The 22,086-nt window shown below is 38.7% G+C and overlaps 1 protein-coding gene across 1 annotated transcript in view; it reads right to left on the bottom strand.

The window, feature by feature from the left end:
• Positions 1-821: 821 nt before the first annotated feature.
• LOC122403232 overlaps positions 822-22,086 on the bottom strand; it is a 317,776-nt gene continuing 296,511 nt past the window's right edge. Inside the window, exon 6 of the mRNA XM_043406617.1 lies at positions 822-2,501. Coding sequence (XP_043262552.1) covers positions 1,306-2,501 — 1,196 coding nt within the window. The 3' untranslated portion in view covers positions 822-1,305. The remainder of the gene's footprint in view (positions 2,502-22,086) is intronic.

The following is a 22,086-nucleotide window of genomic DNA, read 5'->3' as shown; positions in this document are numbered from 1 at the left end:
TCCAAATCGCGGCGATTCAGGTCTCAGATTACAAATAAACATTTTAAATATATTCCATATTTACAAAACTTTGGAACGAAACAAAATTAATAAATAATAGGAGAAATTCATTTTTAATTACATATTGTGATCGAAAGTATTTAATTTTCAGGTTAATATTCTAAATTTAAGAGACTTAGAAACGAATAGCATCGAAATATCGCTGGTTACAAAATTCCATTTTATATTTTCTAAAAAAATTGCTAAATAACAGAAGAAATTTATTTTTAATTAAATATTGTGATCAAAAATATTTAATTTTGAGATCAATATTCTAAATTTACCAGAGTTAGGAACGAATAGCATGGAAATATCTCTGTTCATGTAATTCCATTTTATATTCCGTAAAAAAATGAATAAATAATACAAAAAATTCGTTTTTAATTAAATATTGCAATTGGAAGAATTTAATTTTGAGGTCAGTATAATAAATTTATCAGACTTAGGAACAAATAGCATCGACATATCACTAATCATGTAATTCCATTTTGTATTTTGTAAAAACATTATTAAATAACGTAAAAATATTTAATTTTGAGGTTAGTATTTTAAATTTAAAAAAGTTACGAAGGAATGGCATCGAAATATTTCTGTTTATGTAATTACACTTTATATTTTCTAAAAAAAATGCTAAATAATAGAAGAAATTCATTTTTAATTAAATATTGTGATTGAAAGTATTTCATTTTGAGATCAATATTCTAAATTTACGAGACTTAGGAACGAATAGCATGGAAATATCTCTGTTTATGTATTCCATTTTATACTTCGTAAACAAATAAATAAATAATACAAGAAATCTATTTTTAATTAAACATTCTAAAATATTCTCACTGTTAACAAAAGTCCTTTCATTGTTCACAGAATGCTGCCGAATAAATTTAACAACAAAGCACCGAAACGCATATATGTACCAAAACTCTAAAAAAACTCGTTTCACCTCCGGGCCCAGCCATTTAAATCTGAAATAAAATCGTCCAGTTTAGCCTCGCTCGGTTTCTTTTTCCTTGTCGAACGAAATATCGATTAGCGGGGCACCGGGTGCTCGGGTTTCCCTGACCTTCGTATAGAACACGTTCCTCAGTCGGCGAACTCTCAGAGAGTCTGGCGAACTTTCTCCCAAGAATTGGCCGGAAACTCTCGTTCGGTTCGATTCCGCCACGCGTGTCCCGTTTGGTCCCGATCGGGGACGAAGAATTGCGTCCGCCGTGGTACGTTATCGAACCAGCCTTATCTCTCGACATTAACACCGTGGGTCCTTCAGCCTTACATATACGACATATCCAACCGGTTCACGGTGAAATTACCCATGGCGTACGGGCTCTTCGAGTTGGTCCTCACCAAATTAAAGCCCCTGTTTCTCTCGTCCACTTTATCGCCGGCCAAAACGGCTGGGTACCTCGGCGGACAGAGGCCCAGGAGATAAGGGACGAATCCTCCGCAACGCCAGCCCCAGAAACCTACTTTCGTGTTTATGGACTCGGCGAAGTACATGACCGCCCTGTGGTGGTCGCAGCCGAATGGGTTGTTCCCGTCCTCCCAGCAGCCTGGCTGGTTGATGCCTCCGTTCATGTAGAAGTCTATGTCGCCGCTCATCTCGACCTTACCCTGGATGAACGCGTTCGTATGGTAAACGTCGACGAACTCTCCATCGGACGCGTCCAGCTTGTGGTCCTTATCCGTGGTGACGAACAGAGGCATGGCTGGGTCCAAACCGGTGATTCTGGGCATTTTGTAAGGACGCAGAGCGTTCGCGGCGTACGCAGGCACGTGCGCCCCGAGACTGAACCCGATCGCGTGTATGTCCACCGCGCCAGCGTCCCTGATTCTTCGAACCATCTGTGCCACGCAGTCGCCCACGTGCTGCACATTACGAACTGCGATCGGGTAACAGGGCGCCTGGGCCAAACGGTGCCAATCCACCGCGATCACGTTGTAATCGTAGCTTTTCAGGTACTCCGTGCGCACGTCTACCAAATAAGACAGTTGCATGTCAGAGTCATAACCGTGGACGATGAATTTCGTTGGATTCGATGACACGAAGTTCGTGTCCCCCAAGTTCGAGCCGATCTCGTCCACCAGGATCTGCTGGCCCACCTCGAGGTTCCTCTGGGTGTACAGGAAGAACGTCACCTCCTTGTCAGGGCACGTTTGGTTGCTGTTCACCAGACACGGGCCTATGAAGTAGTCCCTCCCTGGCGAGCCTTGGTCTAGCGTGTTGCTCACGACGAACGGCTGCGTTTGGTCTGCCATTGCGGATCCGGACGTCAGAACGATCATCGCCAGACACGCCGCGATCGCTTTCCGAAGGATCCAAAGGTCCATGTTGATAGGAACGACTGGTCGCGAGGATCGAAGCCTCTCGGCGATTCCGCTCGACTGTCCGCGCGAAACTAGCGAGCGAGCCGCGAGGGAAACTTGACGTTGGATCAGCACGTAGCGCCTCGACGAGCCCGGAATCCCTAAAGAGGGGCACACACGCCGTGCGGCGGCTTGTCTGATTAGGTTTGACGTACGGCGCACTATCGATCGCGCGGTTTTGCCCCGACAACGGTCGAACCTATGACGAACGGAGCACGCTACACACCGCGACGTTTCGTGTCCTCCGCGTGCTCGCCATTTTGTATCGCCAACGGAACGGTAGCGAGATATCGACCTTGCGCGAGATCGATCGTCCACCGCGTACCGGCAACCGCGATGGCTCGTGGAACTCTGTCGATACGCGCGGGTTTCTCGAAAGTGGAACGCCTCTGATTGGAAATCGAACGCGTTCGATACGATTTTACGAACAAGAGAGTCTCCATTCGGATCGTAATTTTATTTTTGGCACTCGCGGATTTATTGTCATTATTATTACTATTATTCATTTATTAACGCTAGATTTACGGATGTTGATTATACAGTTTGCCCCGCGTAACACTTTTCACGATTTTTCAAGTGCTTGCGATAATCTGGCAAAAAAATATTTTAGACAAAAGCTGATCAGTTTTCGATTGACTATACATTGCAATAAAAAAAAGTTCGAATTTGTTTTTTATTATTGTCGGAGTCACTTGCATCTTTTTAAATGGCACTTTGTATTTTTGACTTAACAGTATTGTAGCCCGTATCAAGACGAATTCAACGACCTAGTATATCATGACCTTTGGATGACCTTGAAGACAAAGAAATGAAAATTTCAGCAAAAAATGATAATCTGCTTGAAGGAGTGATAATAATTTGTATTTATTATTAAGACTCGAAATTACATACAATCACATGTTGACATTTTTTCTTTGTTGTGAATTGTTGACAGTTCGTAACAGCAACCAGTGCAAAATTGTGAAAAGTGTTACGTGGAACACCCTGTATACCTACTTTTACCGAAGTGAGCTAATTTTACTCATAGAACAAAATTCAAGTTGTTTGTAAAAAAACTAGTTCTAAATCAATTTAAATGAAAAACTTATTATTAAAAATTTCATTGAAAACATGTTTCACGTATACACTGTGTTTTTAAAATGCATTTAGCGAAAGAAATTTTTTCTGATTTTTTTCAACGATAGCAACCCTACGTAATTAGATGTAAAATAAATATCAATTGGAATACCTTTTACAAATAAATATCGAAATTAATCCAAATCGATAGACCAAATTATTTGACAAAAAATTGATTATATAAAATTATATTATTTCACTAAAAATGCTCTGTATATACGCGATGTATAAATTGGAATTATGAAAGAGGTTTTTTTGGCCCCAGCTAACTAATAAATTGATGAGATTGAACATGAATATTTACGCATTAGGAGTTTTTAGAATTCTGATAAGAACTTTCTTCATGTAAATTATAAATTTGATGTGTTTAAAACAATTAACTGTTGAATCATTTTATGAGTCAAATTGGCTCACAATCGTAAAAATAGGTATACCACATTTGATAATGCGAAATGAAGGGGTCTGCGGGGGAAAGGAATCAAGATTTACATATATTTCATTACGTAACTAAAAACCAACATATGTTTTTAAAAAATAATATTTAAGTTTTATATACATATAGTGTTAACGGGAATAAACCCTTTAGTACAAAAGGTGTAATATGTAAGGAACTACAAATATAGATTTTACATAGTCAAATATTATTGCTTATTTAACAAAATAAATTAATTTACATTGCAAGGATAATTTTAGACTTTCTAATGATCGTTCAATTAAATCAGTTTTAGTGTGTACAAAATTTGCATGACTCATCATTCTATTTGCACAATTCTGAGATCCAAACGTTGTGCGGTAACTTTCAGAATAAAATAGTGATATTGATGGTACATACAAAGGAAACAATTGAGTAATCGTTGAACACGAAATATGACCTTTGATTAGCTTATTTACAAACGTAATATCTGTGATTTTTCTTCTATTATACAATGTTTGAAGATTAGTGTTAATAAATCATCATAATTATGTGATTCAAGAGGCATGGGACACCCACTATGCCTACCAACAAGACGAAATTTGTGTTGAACTCTCTCAATGTTGTCGATATACGTTTTATAATAAGGTGATCAAACTATGCTGCCATATTCATAACTATGAAACTATTTCTAATCAATGATTAATCTTGTCGAAAGTACATTTCTTGAACTACTTCTTGTAAAAATTTTGTATAAAAATTTTAATTGTTATAGCCATGTAACCAGCGTGGGAGGCCTCAAAAAATTTGTTAGAAATTTTGGCACTGCCTTTCTGTTAAAACATCTTCTCCATACGCGTCACACAATTTTATTTTTGTTTAAACAGCATTCTTACCTTTTCGGTAATAAAAGAACAAAATATGCCGAAAATGCAACTTCTGATTTTCCATATTTGACGGGACGCCAAAAAAATACAATTGCACAGAATGAAACAAAATTTTGTACAAATAAGTCTTGAAATGTCAGTTGTGAAAATATATAATGAGAATACGGTTTAGAATAAAGTTGACTGATTAAAAATACAATTAACGTCTCTGTTGGTAAGAAAACGAAACTACTTTCCGAGCAATCCAACACATATATTTACATTAATATTTCATTCTACAATGTTTTCTTTTAGTTTCTGTAGTTTTCTGAAGTTTCCTTTAGTTTCAAATAAAAAATAAAAGATTTTTCCTTTCTTGTCCTGGCTAATTGGTTTTGTTCCCGAGATCGCTCTTTAAGAGGAGGTGAGATGCAAATTAAATTTTTGTATTTTTCTAATTTTTTCTACTGAACCGACGAGTTAAATTGTAATATGTTCCCATAAAAATATTTTCATTTTGATCGAATGAAAAAAAATTCCAAGTTGATCGGTAGCCTTCTCAAACATAAATACGAGTGCAAAGGGTTAATACTTTACGCGTTTAACGATGTTTAACAATGTTTGACAATGTTTGACGATATTTGATGACATTTGGCGACGTTTGCATCCATGAGGGGCGCTATTTACGCTAGTGAACGAATGCCAGCGTGACTATACATGTAAGGCTTTTTACGATGACTCGTACATCGAATCTGCATCGTGCAAAAATGTAAATTATAAGCGCATTATTGCGAGCAACTATTGGACACATTCTACGTTTCTACATTTCTATTTCTTTTTGTTTAATTTTGACAATTAAAAGCCCCTCTAATGTGATCAGATTTCTTTTATTCCAAGCAGATACATGCTTTACGTTCCAAACGTCATGGTTGACGGAAAAATCGAAAAAATGTGAAATATTTCGTCTAATTAGTCACGGTCATTAGTCAAGACGCGACTCATTTATTCAAGCCATAATTTTTCTCCGTGTAAATGGAGAAAAAATTGAACTTTGACTTCTGGTAGCTCAAACGTTTCTATAGTTCCTAGAAAAATATCGTTCTTCCAATTAAACAAATGACTTCTACGCGATATACGATCGCGATTGAAGTAATTGCAAGCTGATATCTTTGATTTACATTGTGGCCGAGATAACACGTGGCTGGTTCGCGTGACTAACTTCAATGACATCGAACGCTGCTTTGAATAGCGCGCGAACTTCCTCTTGTGCCTGGAGTCTAGCGAACAATAATTAGTGCGATTTTACTACCAAATATAAACGGAGGTCTGATGTTATTTCATTTTGGGAGACGCGATTGGTGCAATTGAAACTTTTTAAGAGCACGTTCTTTTTTTTCAGGTTCCAAAAAATGCATATTTTATTCGTATAAAAAGTAGAAAAAAAACAGAAAAGTGGGAGTTATTTAACACGTTCACTGTCTATAACCCGTATACAGTTCATATCACCATGCTTTTGGATACGCCGCTAAGAAACCGAACAGTGAACGTGTTGACGTTAGTGATCAAGTGCTGAACTTATTCCGTACTTAATACTGCCAATATCATCGAACTTTTGTTAAGAAAATCTATTTCTCCGTACGATAGAAAAGATTTTCCAAGCATTTGTTTCGGAAGTGGCCGTGAAAGTGGACGTTTACTTCCGCCACGGATTGCCAGCTAGAAGGTGAAATGTTCGTACGTTTCAGTATGCAACTCGTAAACATAAACTTTCGCGTTAAGCGCACGATGAATGTTAATCGCAGCCGAAAACACTTTTACGTTCGTTTCGAAGAGCAGACGAGGTGACCCAATTACGTGTCATCTGTCCTATTATCGATAATCCTGTCGAATTGAAAGTCAAATTACCTAAAATCGTGCAAGAAGTCATCGATCTAGCGCGTTGACAGCAACAGGCATTTCCAAAAAGAACGCGAGGTCATCAAATTCAGAAAATAAAGTCTGAGAATAGAGTACAAATTTGGTCGATGATTTTTATTTTTTACAACTTAATTGATAGCCCATTCGTAACGTAATGTTATCTCGTTTTGTAGCCAATTTCGATATCAACAGCAATGTTTGGAATAAAATTTAAATTGAGAATTGTAAATTGTTTAAAAAAATTTTTTCCAAAAGTTCAACTGGATTATTATGGAAATCACTGGCTAGGCTAAAACATTCGATTTTATTTTACCCGATAGAAACATTCTAAAAAATACAGTATAAAAGGGGACATGTATTTTCTGATAACATAGAGAATTTGTAAATATTAAAAGAGAATTATTTATTAAATGAAATGCTAAAGTGAAAAGTTAAAAATTAGAAAATGACTGACAATCACATTCACGACAAAACTATCAGCCACTTTCCCTAGAAAACGAGTCGTAAATGAACGAACTATACCAATTAGGTGATCGATAAATCATCATATTAGTCGTTAATCTTTTCAAAGCATGGAACGTTTGTTGATACGCCTAATGGCAATAAATCGATTACCATTGCCGGAAACAGATTATCGAGAAATTAAAAAGCGACGTATAAACGTTTATAATCCACGATTTAAATCTGTTTAGGGAACAGAAGAGCAGTAAATGAAGGTCGACTATCAGTCGCCAGAAATTTGTAGCATGGCACTCTCGTTTGTGCAACGTCGAAACAAAGCTGAATAAAGCTTTTTCCAATAGGAAAACGTGACCCAGAAAGAATTAACTCGTTGGAAGCACACAAAGAGAAGTATTGAACGCTAGAGAACCTGCTCTATTGCTATCGTGCTGAAAACAGTTTTCAAATACACAGATGATGCTTAAAATTTGCATCCACTGCCACTCGTATGACAAGCTTTGAAAGTACAAAATTCTGTACGCTTTGAAAATGACGTAGCTATTACGTCTCGTCGCAAATAAATAAATGCCTGTATTTATAAATAAAAAGATATTTTGTGTATTTGAATTTAACAATTTTCAAATGTAACATTTATACAATGTGTTCGACCACACCTGGGAAAAATTCTAATGGGAGATTATAGAGGCCAAAATAAGACGAAAATCAAGAATACCAATTTGTTGATGGAGGCTTTGTTAAAAAGTTATTAACGTTTAAACTTCCGCCCGTACTGAATTTTTTTCTTGAAAATGCGCGGGATTTCGGGGATATGTTTATTCACCAAAAATGATTGTAATTGACCCTCACAGCTTAAAATAATTTTTTCGGCACGGTTTGAAAGTTTTTTGAAATTTTTTAATAACTTTTTCACAAAGCCTCAGTCAGGAAATTGATATTCTTGATTTTCGTCTTATTTTAGCCTCTCATTAAAATTTTTCCCAGGGCTGGCCGAACAACCTGTATATCTCTTAAGTCGTTTTAATATTTTTAGGGAATAGAAATGCATATAAATTTTCACCGAAATTAGCACGTTCCCTCTAATTTTTCGGCTACTTGTGCAGAGAGATAATTAACGCGATACTAATGGCATCAATACGTTGCAGATATTATAGTTAGCAAACGTAGTCTGGAACAGATGGATGCAAAAGCAGAAGCACACCGTAAAGTTATCAGTGGTATTAAAGCAAATCTCAATCCCGTCGCTGACACGCAATTAGTACTGCTAGCAATGCACAAGCGACAAAAGTCCCTTGCAGCGTATCTGCTCGTTATAAATAAATAAAATATTAAATTGCCAATTACCTGGCAACAAGATCATCGCGGAGTTCAATCGCCTCGTTATTTCCGACGTAACGGGTATCAATAAAAGTGTCGTCAAATCATTCCGAAACGCGTTACCCGCGCAATTAAGGGTCGATAATTGGGGAAGGTAGCTTTCTCGCTATCCTAGAAATTCGAACTTTCCTACTCCATAGTAACTGATGCAACCATAACACGACCGTTGCTGTATTTCACTATCGAACCAAGATTTTTTAAGATCCGTTTCTTCGTTCGATTTCAAACGAATTGAATTTATTCTCGTCGCAAAATATGACGTCTCTCAAAAATTCCACAGATTTTGAAATAAATTTTTTTCCGAAATCCAAACGTTTTTTACGATTTATTGCAACGTACGGGTTTCTTCTGGGTACGTGGTCATTGTACGAATTCTCCGGACTGTTTCATGAAAAACAGTTTTATTAAAAAATTGTTGGAATTCGATATTAATTTGTGGGGCATTTATTCTTGGATTTTGTTTCACATTTCGAACAATGAATCTTCTGAGGTATTTAACACTTTTTTCTTCCTACGTCCAGTTGCATTTTCAACTCTATCTTCATCTTCAAAACTTTGAATAATATTTCGGTTGAAAAACTTTCGTTTATTTTCCACTCTTCCAGTGATGAATTGTTAAATTTCTTATATACGTAAAAGTTAGTTTCTTTTCCTTTTGTCACCACAGTAGTACTTATAGACAAATACTGTTTTTATTAGATTTTAATCCTTCTTTTAGGTGTTGACTGACTGTTATAACGTCTTATATTGAGTTTAAACAACAGTGAAGAAGAGGAAAGAATATCGAAATAGGCTGATTAAATTGTTTTTTGTAGAATATGTTAGGTGTGCCAATTTGTGCAATTGATGCATGGAATCGTTTCGTTTCATTTGTTTATAACTGTAAGTGATGATATCGTCTTTTTCATAATATGGTAAGTTCACATTCTAATTATTATATTCTTGAAACAAAAACCGTAAAAAAGTCTTTTATTATTTCTTTTATCCTTCACATTCCTATCATGTTCTGCGTGTGTCAATAATTTTCTGACTCACTGTGTCTAGCAACGGAATTTCGCTAAAATCGATGCGTAACGTTCGAGGGTTGCTCTTTTGTCATCGACAACTGCAGCGCTGTAGTGTTTCCTTTCCCGACCTAGCACATAGGTTAGACCTCTGTTCTCCTTTCTTGTTGCAACTATAATAGAACAGAAACAGGGATCAAAGCGAATACTTCTTCCACCGTTTCTTCGAACTTCTACTGTTTGCATGTTTTTTCGCATTTTTCCAGTCATGCGAGCTGCTGCTGTGGCAACGGTGGCCAATGGCAACGTAGTTGCTAGTCATTGCGAGGAAAACAATCCCGGGGAACGTTCGGGAACAGGGTTTGCTTTTGAAATGGTTTCATGTGCCACAAAACCAAATTCAACTTTGGACGTACCAAAGACTATTCATTTTGCAGAATATTAACCCGTTATTACTACTAGGGTAAAATGTAATTTACAGTGTAAGCTCCATTTCTTTTGTTGTAAAATATTATGGACATTCTACCCGAAGGCGTACATGTTTCTGAATTTTTATATTTTTACCATGTTCTAAGGCTGTTATCTACCAACGAAGTGCCAATCTGAGCTAATAGAGGGCATCAAGACAATATGAATATTAAGATTGTTATGGATAAATAGAGAGAATTATAAAAACGACCCTTTTCAGAGCACACATAGTGTGGAAAATCTGATCGAGCAACCTCCTCGTCGTGCACACTGGGTAGTGCTGATGTCCACGGTGCTTCATGTTTGTACTGTCATGCCGTAGGCCCCCATAGAAAATAAGTATTACTCATAGTGATAAGGTTAGTCATAAGCGATACTCGAAGAAGATGACGAACTTGTTGACTCCTTTATGGGGTAAAAACAAATGCGTCATAGACCCAGACCTAACCCGGCTGTACCTAAACCAAAATTATAAAAGCGTACCGCTCCTGGCCCTCCGGGCTCATTTGGACATTTCATCTTGTAAAGAGTGCATCAGTGTTCAGTCTCCGAATAAACCTTAGAGTATATCCTGATATCTTTGTCCGAGTACTTGAACCTTTCCCAATCAAAAATCAACCTAATATTGTGACGCCGCAACTATTTGGACGAGTCTACAGCTTACGGCATAACAGTACAATGAAAAAAAGAACCATTTTTTACCTTTTTGGCGTTTTTTTATTTCGACTCCTGAAGGGGAGACAGAGGGTCAGGAGGTCAAGGGGTAATATTTAAGGGCCCACAGGTTCACAACTTACACTCTTACGCTCAAATATGCTCAAATGTGGTAGTCTAGAATAAGGCGCACTATTATTGACTTTTGATCCCCCGTATCTCGAAAACTGTTCAATTTACGAGCTTGGGCCCATTGGATCTTTTCATCAAGACATCATGATCTACATCATATCAAATGTTCAGCTAATTTAACCGGGGGCCATTTTCCATAAGATCTGTGCGGGGTCCTATAACATGGAATTGTAGGAAATATTTATTCGACAGATATATTCGTATGAAGACAAGAGTTTATCGATCGGTTTATTTGCATACTGAAAAATTTCGTATCCATTTACGCAGAATTTAGTTGGAATCGCGTACACTTGAGCAACATGCAGTTTCCAGGCGTATATTGAGTTACACGAACGTACGCGGCCAAACCAGATGCGGTGACCAGACGCGAGCAATCAATTTCGCATCAAACAGAAAGGATAATCAAATAACGTGTTATTGGGGATGGCGAGAAAACTAAATATTAATCGAATTTCGTCCTCTTGCGACTGTTGATAACACTCCCCTGCTGGTCAAATACTGGATTTCGTTATAAGGTTCGCGGCAACGGAAGTTAAAGAGTTAATTGAATTGACATAAACACGATGCCAGTCTTTGGTCGACTCGATCACGGGTTCCTTTGACGTTCCTCGTTTCTAAATAACTAGAACTGCACGCCGAAACGAGATTTAATTATTAATTTACGCATAACGATGGCCAAACAATCTTTGACTTTATGATGACGCGGTGCAAATGCAATTTCGGGTCCAAAATGGGCGTTTTAAAATTGAAGTGGATTTGAAAAATTAATAACAGTTTTATTCGTAAGTAACTCGGAAGAATCGTGATACACGTACACGTAGACATTCACGAATAACATAATCGCGGTACGTGTTTATTTAATTGCATAGTGGTTAGTGCCTGAAAGGATTATTTGTGGATACTTGTGGACACTGTGGACAATCGTGGGGCGTGTATAATCGCATGTGGGTGATTTTTGTTCACAACATTGTGTATTGGAACTGGCATTCACCCTTTCTCTGTGAAAATCTCGTCGGGCGAGTTTTGATATGCCCTTCTGGATTTTCATAAGACAGGTTGAATCTTATTCAACGTAAGGTGTTCGCATTCCCATAAGTGGACAAAAATCTAAGGCTGTCGATAATGTCGGTAAGCAGAATTTTTCATGCTGCGTCAGAACCACTAGCACTCGCCTGCCGCAACCGTCCGCGCGAACGCAGCTGTTTAGCGGATTGTCATTCTACAGGCGGAACTTTAAATGTTAATAACTTTGCAACGAAGCCTCAATCAACAAATTAGTATTCTTGATTTTCGTCTTATTTTGGCCTCTACTATCGCTCATTAAAATTTTTGCTATAGGTAGCCAAACACCCTGTATAGAAGGTGTTCAGCCACCTCTGGTCGAAAAAATATTTTTGGCTGCGGGGGTCAATTACAATCATTTTTGGTGAATAGACGTACCCCCGAAATTCTAACCACTTTCGAGAAAAAAATTCGAGTTTTGTCGGTAAAATTAAAAAATTTCCAATGGTCCTAAAAAAAATTATTTTCAGTTGCAGGGGTCAATCACAATCATTTTTGGTCAATAAACATACCACCGAAATCCTACGCATTTTCGAGAAAAAAATTCTTTGCCTCAAATATAATGTGTGGCCAGGATCTGTGATTATATTTCTCGTTTTTGTCACTTCGTATGTTGATATAGCTCAACTATCCGGCATATAAAATTTTAATGGGAGATTTTAGAGGCCAAAATAAGACGAAAGTCAAGAATACCAATTTCTTGATTGAGATTTTTCCTCTTTCGTCCTGGCTAATTGGTATTGTTTATTCGTCTATAAAAAAAATCATAAAAAAAAAAAAAAAAAATTATAATACAAGATTGTGTTTTCGAAGAGAATATTGGAACTATATTTCATACATTCATAAAGGCTTGTAATAAAAAATATACTGAAGCCTCATATTTTATTTAGTACGGTTTCTATGTGTCCTATGTGTTCCTTCCACATATTATACATTTAGATTTCCACTGTTCAAGAGATGTATTTTTCTAATTTTTTCTACTAAACCGACAAATTAAAAATATTTCATTTTGATCGCACATAAAAAAAAATTTCGAGTCGATCGGTTCTCAAATATAGATATGAGTGTAAATGGTTAATTCGTATAACGTATGGCTACGCATCCTGTGAAGCGAGAGTACACTCCCAGCCAAAAAGATAGCACATGTGTGCTATCTTTAATTTCTCACTGACACACGTACAATTTTGGGTTTGTAACACATAATATAGTAAGCTTACGAGCTCAGAACATGCGGATCGCTGCAAAGATGTCGCGCCATCACGGCGTTTTGTTTACAAAACAGAAACAGTGTTGTATACGAAGGACGAAATGATAGCACACTTATAAAGCAAATAAACATTTATTTAATTTATTACCAATCTATATAATTATTCATTAATTGTTTAATAATGAGTACATCCTCCTTTATTTTCTATGATTTCAATCATTCTATTTGGTAACGACTTATATAATTTTTGAATATTTTCTTGATTTAAATTGCTCCATTCCGCGACAATAGCTTCTTTTAGGTCGTGGACATTCTTGTATTGTTTCCCATGTTTGTAAACTGCTTGACTGAGTTGACTCCAATAATTTTCGATAATATTAATATCCAGTGAGCGCACAGGCCATGATAAAACACGTATCTTTTCTTTTTCAAAATAGGTTTTTACAAGTTTTGCAGTATGTACCGCTGCATTATCCTGCTGATATATGAATCCAGACCTAGATATACGTAGGGCATGCTTTGTTATTTGTTGCTTTATCAAATCCAAATAATATTTACTGTTCATTTTTCCATGAATAAATTTTATTTCCGTCTTACCGAAGTAACCGATGGCCGCCCACACCATTACTCCGCCACCGCCCATTGCTTGCCGAATTTTTGACAATTTTTCTTTTCTTAGATCGTGGAAATAATAGTTTAAACCATCAGGTCCATTTAAATTAAAATTTTTTTCGTCGGAAAATATCACTTTTCGCCACTTCTTCTTCCCAGTGTATTCGATCTTTGGCAAATTGTAAACGTTCTTGTTTGTGCTGTGGTGTTAATGCAGGTTTCTTTTTTATTTTTAGTCTTCTGATGTGCTTGCATGATTGTAATACACGACGAACACTTGAAACACTTGCATTGATGCCAGCCTTTTGCATGATTTGTTTTGTTGTACACTGGGTATTGGAAGCTATACGCAAAACAGTTCGTTTATCCCGTTGTGACAACGATAATGGTCTTCCACTACTCTTCTTTTTACCATAATTTTCCACGTTTTTAAGTAAATTATAAATTACCTTTCGACTTCTGCTAGTTATTTTCGAAATTTTAGATACTGATAAATTTTGCCTTTTCAATTCAAGAATATGCTTTATTTCTGATGTCGTTAATTTTTTCCCCCGTCCCATTCTTGTAAATTACTAGGCAATACTTTCGCGTCTTGAATACCTAAGAGATCGCGAAATACTGAACAGTTTATAAACATGTAGACGGAGTGTGCTATCATTTCGTTCCTAGAATACAACACTGTTTCTGTTTTGTAAACAAAACGCCGTGATGCCGCGACCTCTTTGCAACGATCCGCATGTTCTGAGCTCGTAAGCTTACTATATTATGCGTTACAAACCCAAAATTGTACGTGTGTCAGTGAGAAATTAAAGATAACACACATGTGTTATCTTTATGGCTGGGAGTGTATATACTTCGAAGATCGATTTTCGTATCGAGCTCACGAAAATTGAACGTGTCCATTGACATTCCGTCGGCGCTCGAAAATGTCGGCACCGATTTGACTAGGAAACTGTATTTAAAAAAGAAGGAAGACACATTTCGAAGCATTTGTTGCGCCGTGAGCGCGTACCGGGCGATGGTCCCGATTAGTCAGAGGACTCGCTGGACTAGAAATTCCCCCAATTACGTTGCAGAATAACCACCCTCTCGCGTACAATATTTTACAAAGGTTTCCCGGGCGACAGCGGAACGAGCGAGGGCGGGCGAAATGGGCCCGCGGAATGCGACGAATGCCGGTCGTACGAAATTCGTCGAAATGAGAGGAAAGTGCAGGTCATCTGGCGAATAAATGCGTCGACGGTTGGCGGGGGGCGGGGGGCGAATACGCTCGCGCCCATAGCGCGAACCAACACGACGCGACCGCAGATCTGGGTTGGGCAGCGATCGTTCACCGGATACGTTCGGCTGGCGTGACGCAAAAAGAACGCGTCTCTCGTTGGAGTAACCGTGGCCCGTATGCACTTATGGACAACTGTATAACCAACCCCATTATAAATCAAAGCTCGTTGGTTTATCGGTTATCGCGAAACGGCCGCAAACAAATTGCGCGCGGCTCGCGACCACCGGCCGTGCGATTTGTTGTAATAAGGGTATAATGCGGCACGATTATCGAACGATAATTGCACACAATCCGTTTAGACAAACTGCACGTCGATTGCTCGATTGTAGGGATTAAACGTACGTTCGCGCGCCGCCACGGTGTACCAAAACGGCGATTTAGACGCGAAAAAGTCCAATTTTGTTACCATCTCCAATCATTTTTAGGTGTGATTAACCAGTTAACTGTTTCGACCTCTTTAGAAAATGTGTATTTAAATTGCGTCACAGAAATTTCATTATATAACTATATAACTTACTAATTATAGTAATATGAAATTAGGTTTTAATAAAATGACATTTATTTTTTTTATTTCATTACTCACATTTATTTATTTACTTAAATTAACATAAATATTTTGCATATGAACGAAAAAAAAACATGAAAAATCAATTTCTTACTTTAACTTGTTGTTAGAGAATGGTGTTGAGCAAAGTATGGTACAATGCATAATGAATATATGAATCTGTAATTGCTTCTGTAATGACTAATAAAAGACAACGATACATTTACGAAAACTAATTCGTAGTATATGCGGTTTTTTTTATATTAATTATTTATGAACTTTTATTTGTTCCTTTTATTTCGACGGGCCGGAAAATATTTCAATCATCTTGAAGTTTACGAATATATTTTAGTTTTCACTAAAATTTGTAATTTAAACTGCAAACTGTCACTACTTATTACTCATGTCGAATATACTCGTCATAACACAAAATTTTACACTTTTTTCATGACGAGTATACTCGTCAGAAACAGTTAACTGGTTAAAGAAGCCAGGCAGTAAGATTGAGCTTGTTTGTAAGGGTTTATTAAAAAAAAACTGTGAAGTATAAATAATTTTCCTTTTACACGATGTTTTGGTAGCTTAAAATGTATACGAATCCAAATTTTTTATTGTAAAATCTTGTCAAACAACCATGTAGAAAGCACTTAAACAAATAAAAATTATTTTTATTTTGCAGTGATTTCTCTTCTTCAGATGAAGCGAATCGAATGTACCAAACGATAAAATACTCGGAATAACCCCTGCTTTGCAATAAATCTATTTAGATATTAACAAAAAACAAAATTATGAAAATAGTGCATTAAATACGAAAAATGGAGATTTTAAAGTTAAAAATTTGTCTTATAAAATTTTTTTCTGGAAAGTAGAAGTTTTTACAGGTTCATACTGTATGTAAACAAAATTTTATGTCAATCTGAATCTCTGTTTGAATACAAATTTGTGAATATTACTGGAAGAGTAATAAATTGTATATGCGAAACACCGATGCAAGAATTTGCATAGATTCTTTATAAAAAAATACCAAAGAGAACATAAAAAATCGCGTTTTATAGTAGAAGATCCCCTTACATTTGCAAATCCTTGAAGATCTTCGTTTGAAAAATTATTTATCCCTAGAAATTGTATAAATAGATTAATTTTTACTCAGAAACTCGACGTTTCTATTCTTCTTGGAAATCTGTTTTTGTAACTCATATTTCTGCTTTTGGAAAATAATATTACATTTCGTACTGTATGAACTTTATTTTAGAATAAAAACAATCGATCAAAATTTATTATAATTTTAAATACAGACAATCAAAAAGAATCAATTTTAGTATGCAGTTATTGTAAGTTTTCGGAATAGAAGTTATCAGATTGGTACTTGCAGTTCTTTGAAAATCAGCTGCTACTTTTTAGTATTTTTTTAATAATATAAGTGTAAAGTTAGCAAATCTTATTCGTATTATTCCTATTTTCTATTATTTTCTTTATTATTTACATACATTATATATTTCAAAATGTTATGCAACAGTAAAATTTTCATAATAAATAAATTTCGTTTTTTTCTTTAATTAATTAATTTAATTTTCATTTAACATAAAATAATATAAAAATAATTAAGCAAAATTAATGTTAATCACTCATAAACTTGTTTTAAAGGATTTATACACTAAAATCTAGAATTTTTTCATTTCATTTCCTACATTTCCTGCTCTTAAGAGTTCCTTTCAAGGTTTTAATGGACTATTATTATCAAAAACAATATTACGTATCTTTCGTATACAAAGTGTTCACGCTACTAATGGCTAGCAATTTTTTTGAAAACCATTCTGATTAGATAGAAAACATGTGTTGAACTGCTAAGATCTTTGAAAACGAATGTACGATTAACGGAATGGCGTGATGCATTAGAGGGACTCAATTTAGAAAAATGGTTGCGTAGTCTATTAGTAAAATCGGAAGCATTTTCTGTGCCTTCCGCTGAATGCGAAGACAAGAACTCTCCCGGTAATCTTAATGGCTCGCCATAAACTAATTCCGCTGAGGTAGCGCCGAGGTCTTCTTTCCAGGCGGAACGAATACCGAGTAGAACCGTCGGAAGTATTTCTGTCCACTTGTCGGATCCGTGGCACCTTATAGCCGACTTGAGCTGTCGGTGAAAACGCTCTACCATCCCATTGGCCGCTGGGTGATACGCCGTTGTGCGAAGGCGTGTGGATCCAATTAAATTGTTCAGCGCAAAAAATAATTTGGATTCGAACTGCCTACCCTGATCGGTGGTAATCCGTACGGGAGCACCAAACCGCGCTACCCAACCGTCATAAAAGGTTCGAGCTACGGTTTGGGCCTCCTGATCGACCATGGGGAAGGCTTCCGGCCACCGCGTATATCTGTCTACACAGGTCAGACAATACCTGAAACCTTCGGACACCGGTAAAATTACTATGTCTAAATGAATGTGTTCGAATCGCGCAGAAGGTTTAACAAATGTAGCCAATGGTGCAGTCACATGACGGGAAATTTTTGATCTTTGGCACGGTATACAGCAACGTGTCCACGTGCGAACATCTCTTTTAATCGACGGCCAAACATAACGTTGCGTTATGAGCTTGATCGTCGCGTTAATACCTGGATGTGATAATACATGTAACATATTAAAAACTGCACGTCGGAAAGGAGGGGTGACATAAGGTCTTACATTCTTAGTCGAAATATCGCAAAAAATTTCGGAAGACGTGCCAGGCAACGAGACTTTGCGTAATCGCAGGCTAGATTCGCTATTCAACAACCGCTGCAACTCCTCATCCTGGGCTTGCGATTTTGCCAATTCTTCGAAATTAATCGAGTGGTTAACCGTTTCCACTCTGGACAGTGCATCGGCAACGACGTTGTCTTTACCGGAAATATGTTGAATATCTGTAGAGAATTGCGCAATGTAATCTAGGTATCGGAATTGTCGAGGAGAGCATTTATCTAATTTCTGTTTGAAAGCGAAAGTTATGGGTTTATGGTCTGTAAAAATCGTGAAATGTCTGCCTTCGAGCATATGTTTGAAATGTTTTATTGCTAAATAGATAGAAAGTAGTTCCCGGTCGTAAGCTGAATACTTCTTTTCGGCAGATCCTAATTTCTTAGAAAAGAATGCTAATGGTTGTCGTTCGTTGCCGACGCACTGATGTAAAACAGCTCCTACGGTGTAATCAGAAGCATCGCAGGTAACCGACAACGGAGCGTTGACCGCAGGATGAGAAAGCAGGGTTGCGTTTGCTAAACTATTTTAGTATTTTCGAAAGCCTGACGCGCTTCCGAAGTCCAGGCTATCGGGGTCTTGCCCTTTAAATTGCCGGCTAGAAGATCGTTCAAGGGTGCTTGAAAGCGAGCGGCATCCAGGATAAAACGGCGGTAAAAATTAAGCATTCCCAAGTACTGCCTCAAATCCTTCGCGTTTTTCGGAAGGGGAAATGACTTTATGGCTTGTACCTTGCCGGGCAAAGGTTGAGTGCCGCTTTCATTTACCCGATAGCCTAGAAATTTAACTTCTTCCTTTCCGAACGTGCATTTATTCGGATTAACAACAATGCCGTAATCTTTTAATCGTTTAAATAATAATTCTAAATGGCGCAGGTGATCGGCTTGGGATTCTGAGGCGACCAAAATGTCGTCTATATACGCGTAACAAAAATCGAAACCGCGTAAAATTCCGTCGATAAAGCGCTGAAATGTTTGCGCGGCATTTCGTAACCCGAACGACATGTACGGGAATTCAAAAAGCCCGAACGGTGTTGTAATGGCCGTTTTTCCGACGTCTTCCGACGCAACCGGAATCTGATTATAAGCTCGGACGAGATCTATTGTGGAAAATACCTTTTTGCCACTCAGTTGTTGCGCAAAATCCTCAATGTGACGCACGGGGTATCGGTCGGGAATTGTCCGTGCGTTTAACGCTCTATAGTCACCGCAAGGCCTCCAAGCTTCTTCGCCCTTCTTCGGAACCATATGAAGGGGTGCTGACCACGCGCTCTTCGAAGGACAAGCGATGCCCATCTTCACCATCGCGTCGAACTCCTTCTGGGCAGCCCTGAGCCGGTCCGGTGCAAGCCGCCGCGGCTTGCTGGAAACGGGTGGTCCAGGGGTTGTCTCGATGTAATGCACCGTTTGGTGCGTAGTCCTCATCGGGGTGCCGCTAGGCCGTGTAAGTTCCGGCATCTGCATCAGGAGCTGGTGGTAAACGGTAGTCCCTGCTACTGTCTTCACCGACGGCGTTTCATCCTCGGCTCGTGTTCCGCGGACCGTTAACGACGTGGTCCGATCGACGAGGCGACGATTGCGGATGTCCACCATAAGATCGAAGTGATCGAGAAAGTCTACCCCGATTATGGGTTTTGTAACATCCGCAACCACGAATCGCCACACGAAATCCCGTCGTAGGCCGAGGTGCAGGTTTAACGACACTGTCCCGTAGGTGTTAATTACACTCCCATTCGCCGCCGCCAGCTGGTACTCCGATCTTTCTCGCAATCCGCCTAGCAGGCGGCGCGGAAAAACGCACAAATCGGCCCCGGTATCCACTAAAAATTCCGTCTTCGAGCTGTTGTCTAAGATGAAGAGGCGGCGTGATGCTGGATTTGTGTCGCTGGCCGCCATCAACGACTCCCTAGGTCGTTTCCCTGATCCGTGGCGTTCCAATTGCACGGTGCAACGCACCTCTGCGCGGCCGGACCGAACCGCCAATGGTACCAGCATTTCCCTTGATGGTCCATTTGTCCTCCCGCGGGCCGCTCTCGCGATCGCGATAGAGATCGTCTGCGGTAGCGCGAGTTTGGATGATTTCGGTGGGTCCACCTGCGACGGGAAGATTGCCCCTGGTCCACCAAGGATTCACGGATGGCAGAAATTTCCTGCCTCAAGGAAAGAGCCAATTGTGACATCTTAATGTTTAACATGGCCTCGATGCTCGGGCCCGGCGGGGGTATTTGGCAGGATGTAGATACGCCCGTAATCGCTGCCTCCGTGACGTGTACCCGCGGTGTCATCGTATCCGCAACAGCGTCTGCCAACTCTGCCACCTTATCCAGCGGGGTGTCCCGCTGCGTGGCTAAAATCACCTGCATATTAGCAGGTAGTCGGCCCATCCAAAGCGTCCGCAATACACCGTCCGAAAAAGCCGTACCGGCCAATCCGCGCAGGTGACGAAGAAATTGGGACGGTTTTCTGTCCCCGATTTCCTCGTGTTCCAATAACCGCCGCGTTTTCTGTTCCTGCGACGCACTAAGCCGGCGAATGAACTCATTTTTTAGCGTCGTGTACGGATCCGCGGCCGGGGGATTCATGATAATGTCTCTTACTTCCGCGGCGTGTCGCGCACTTAACGCGCCGAGAATGTACCCGAATTTCGTGGTCTCCGACGTTACATTGGATACCTCAAAACTTCTCTCTACCATTGAAAACCACATCTCCGGGTCTCCCGGACAAAACTCGGGTATCCGTACAGCGACGCGATCAACTGCCAACGGCACACCCGCGGATGTCCCTGCGTTAACGTTAGGGTCAGTCATTTTACCAGTCTTGGTCACAAAAAAAAAATAGTTTCACCGCACACACACACCGCGCTTACTATTTGTCAGACCGTGTCCTTTTCTTATGTCCTTAACACTATACACTTATTTCTCTACCCTAACTAATATTGTCCGTATACGAAAAATGTCCAAATTTTCTTAAAAAAACTTTACTTGCGCGGCGAGATCACGTCGGGGTCACCAATGTGGGATCGGGAAGGTAATGACTCCGCTCTGTTCCGTTCCGCACAATTGTATAGTTGCTGTCGTACAACGACGTGACTCGTGGTGCGGGTTACGCTCGACTCTCTGGTACGATCATCGCCACCGTACCAAGAGGCCTTCAAAAACAAAAGACGGTCAGAGACGACGACAACGGCTTTTCGGCTCACGCGGCTCTGGTCGTCTCGTGTGCAACCATCGTCTCGTGTGCAACCATACATTGTAGCGGCTTCGAACGGCTAAGGCGTATGTGGTGCCTTGGCCGCCACAGTTCTTTATGATCAGTAGGACAGTGTATATCAATTTTACATATTTACATTATTTTGCGAGGAATGAAGATGATCTTCAATTTTTTTAATGGAATGCTCTTATATTCTTTCATGTCATATGAACATATGTGTCACGACGAGTTCTTTCATATACTATATGATGATATTAATTGTGCAAGTGCTGACAGGGGATTTGATGGAGTGAAAAATTTTTAAATCGCCCACGAATAATAAAAAAAAACTATAATTGAAATTATAATACGCCTTTCAAACCATGGTAAATTTCAACACACGATTCACGAGAAACTTTCGCAGTGCACAGAACGACCGAAAACGACTGCCAGAAATTACACCTATATTATAATGGATCAAATCTGGGTCAAAATGGAACTTACCATATTGGAAAAGTTAAATCAGAATATTAATTTTGAAGTTATTTGAAATGAAAACCCTAAGGGATCCGATGTTTTATAAAACTTTGTA

Source organism: Colletes gigas, unplaced genomic scaffold, assembly GCF_013123115.1.
Source record: "Colletes gigas isolate AHSC1104 unplaced genomic scaffold, ASM1312311v1 Colletes_gigas_Sc00047, whole genome shotgun sequence".
In the NCBI taxonomy this organism is placed as follows: Eukaryota; Metazoa; Arthropoda; class Insecta; order Hymenoptera; family Colletidae; genus Colletes; species Colletes gigas.
Note: the sequence above shows the minus strand (reverse complement) of the source record. Positions and strands in the feature narration are given on the sequence as shown.